This window comes from Rhagoletis pomonella, unplaced genomic scaffold, assembly GCF_013731165.1.
Source record: "Rhagoletis pomonella isolate Grant_MI unplaced genomic scaffold, Rhpom_1.0 Rhpom_scaffold_27919, whole genome shotgun sequence".
In the NCBI taxonomy this organism is placed as follows: domain Eukaryota; kingdom Metazoa; phylum Arthropoda; class Insecta; order Diptera; family Tephritidae; genus Rhagoletis; species Rhagoletis pomonella.
The window spans coordinates 1-1,337 of NW_023486355.1; the positions used below are offsets into that span (position 1 = coordinate 1).

At 37.9% G+C, this 1,337-nt stretch overlaps 1 protein-coding gene across 1 annotated transcript; it reads right to left on the reverse strand.

Moving 5' to 3' along the window:
- Positions 1–125: 125 nt before the first annotated feature.
- LOC118732776 lies at positions 126–462 on the reverse strand (the record flags this gene model as incomplete). Its single annotated transcript, XM_036461890.1, is given in 1 exon segment — positions 126–462. A coding segment is annotated over 1 exon segment (128 nt), but the record flags the coding sequence as incomplete, so codon positions are not given.
- Positions 463–1,337: the final 875 nt, after the last annotated feature.

A 1,337-nucleotide genomic window follows, 5' to 3' on the forward strand; every position in this document is an offset into this window, starting at 1 on the left:
TTTTTTCTATATATTCATTTTTATTGATTAATACCGTTGTGTTCCCTTTGTCTGCTTTTGTTGTGATCACGTTGTTCGCCTTTAGTTTTTGTTTAAGAACCCTGATTGTTTTGTTTTCGTTACCCTGCTTTCTTTTGTCATTGGATTTTGCATTTTTTTCGATTATATGCCTACATAGGTGCCTGGTGTGATCCTGCTCTTCTTTTGGGATCAATGCTATAGCCATTTCTGTGTCCACAATGGTGTGCTCCATTTCCTTCTTTTTATCATAGTTTGTGATGTTGTGTTTAAGACCTTTCCTCAGTATTTCTGCCTCCTGCTCATTGATAGGGACCGCTGTTAAATTTACAAAATTTGAATGGAATTGCGGTTCTGCTTGTTTTTGGTTCTTTGCGCCCTTTTGTTTTCTACTGAGGTCTTCAAGTTTCTGTACTTCTGCCCCATGACTTTCTTGATGTTTTCCTCCATTTCATCTAATATCTGCATCAGTGTACTGGTTGGTAGGAGTCCCGCTAGTTCTAGGTGAATTGCCAATAGCTCCGAGTTTGTCCGCTCCCTCTTGCCGTGTAGGTTTCTTATTTCGTGGCGAAGAAAGCTGTTTTCTGCTCTTTTTAAGATTCTCCGCTTATTTTCGGTGTTTGATTTTAGTTTTATTTGCGCGAATTTCGGTGTAATATTCAATTCTAAACATTGCTTGTTGAACCAGATGTTAGCCTTAGTAGTATGTACTTTCAGTAGCCGTCTTTGGTATATTATTGGTATGAAGATGGCACAACGCCGAAACCGGTTTGTCTCCAAACCAAATTTGACAAGGGATGACGGAAAATCGTTCCACAATACATCATACATATATGTATTTGCAAGTCGCGCGAAAAGATCCAATTATATGCTCGAAAACTGCATATGCTTCTCTACAACATGCGTCTAATTTCAAGACCTAACGAACCGGTACTCACCCTTTTTACCTTCCTTTTATTAGCTCGGGATGTAACTATGTGATATTGATGCGCCTAAAAGATGCAACGATTTCTATTTTCAAGATACATACCTGATGACAGTACGAATGGCAATTATAACACTATGGGACAGTCAAAATCGGGATGGGATGAAACCAACGGGAAATGTTATATCGGTCAAAAAAAAGTTATACGTTTCCCGGCGTTTCGCTGGGTCACGTCTAGGAATCGAGATATATATATAACTATCATATAGGGGAAATGGTCACCTTTGGTGGTCTTTTTTTGACATAACTCGAGAACCACTAGTCCGATTTTGCTCAAACAAATTAAAAAAAATTAAAAATTACAATTCCTTTAATCTGTTCATATAACGTTTTT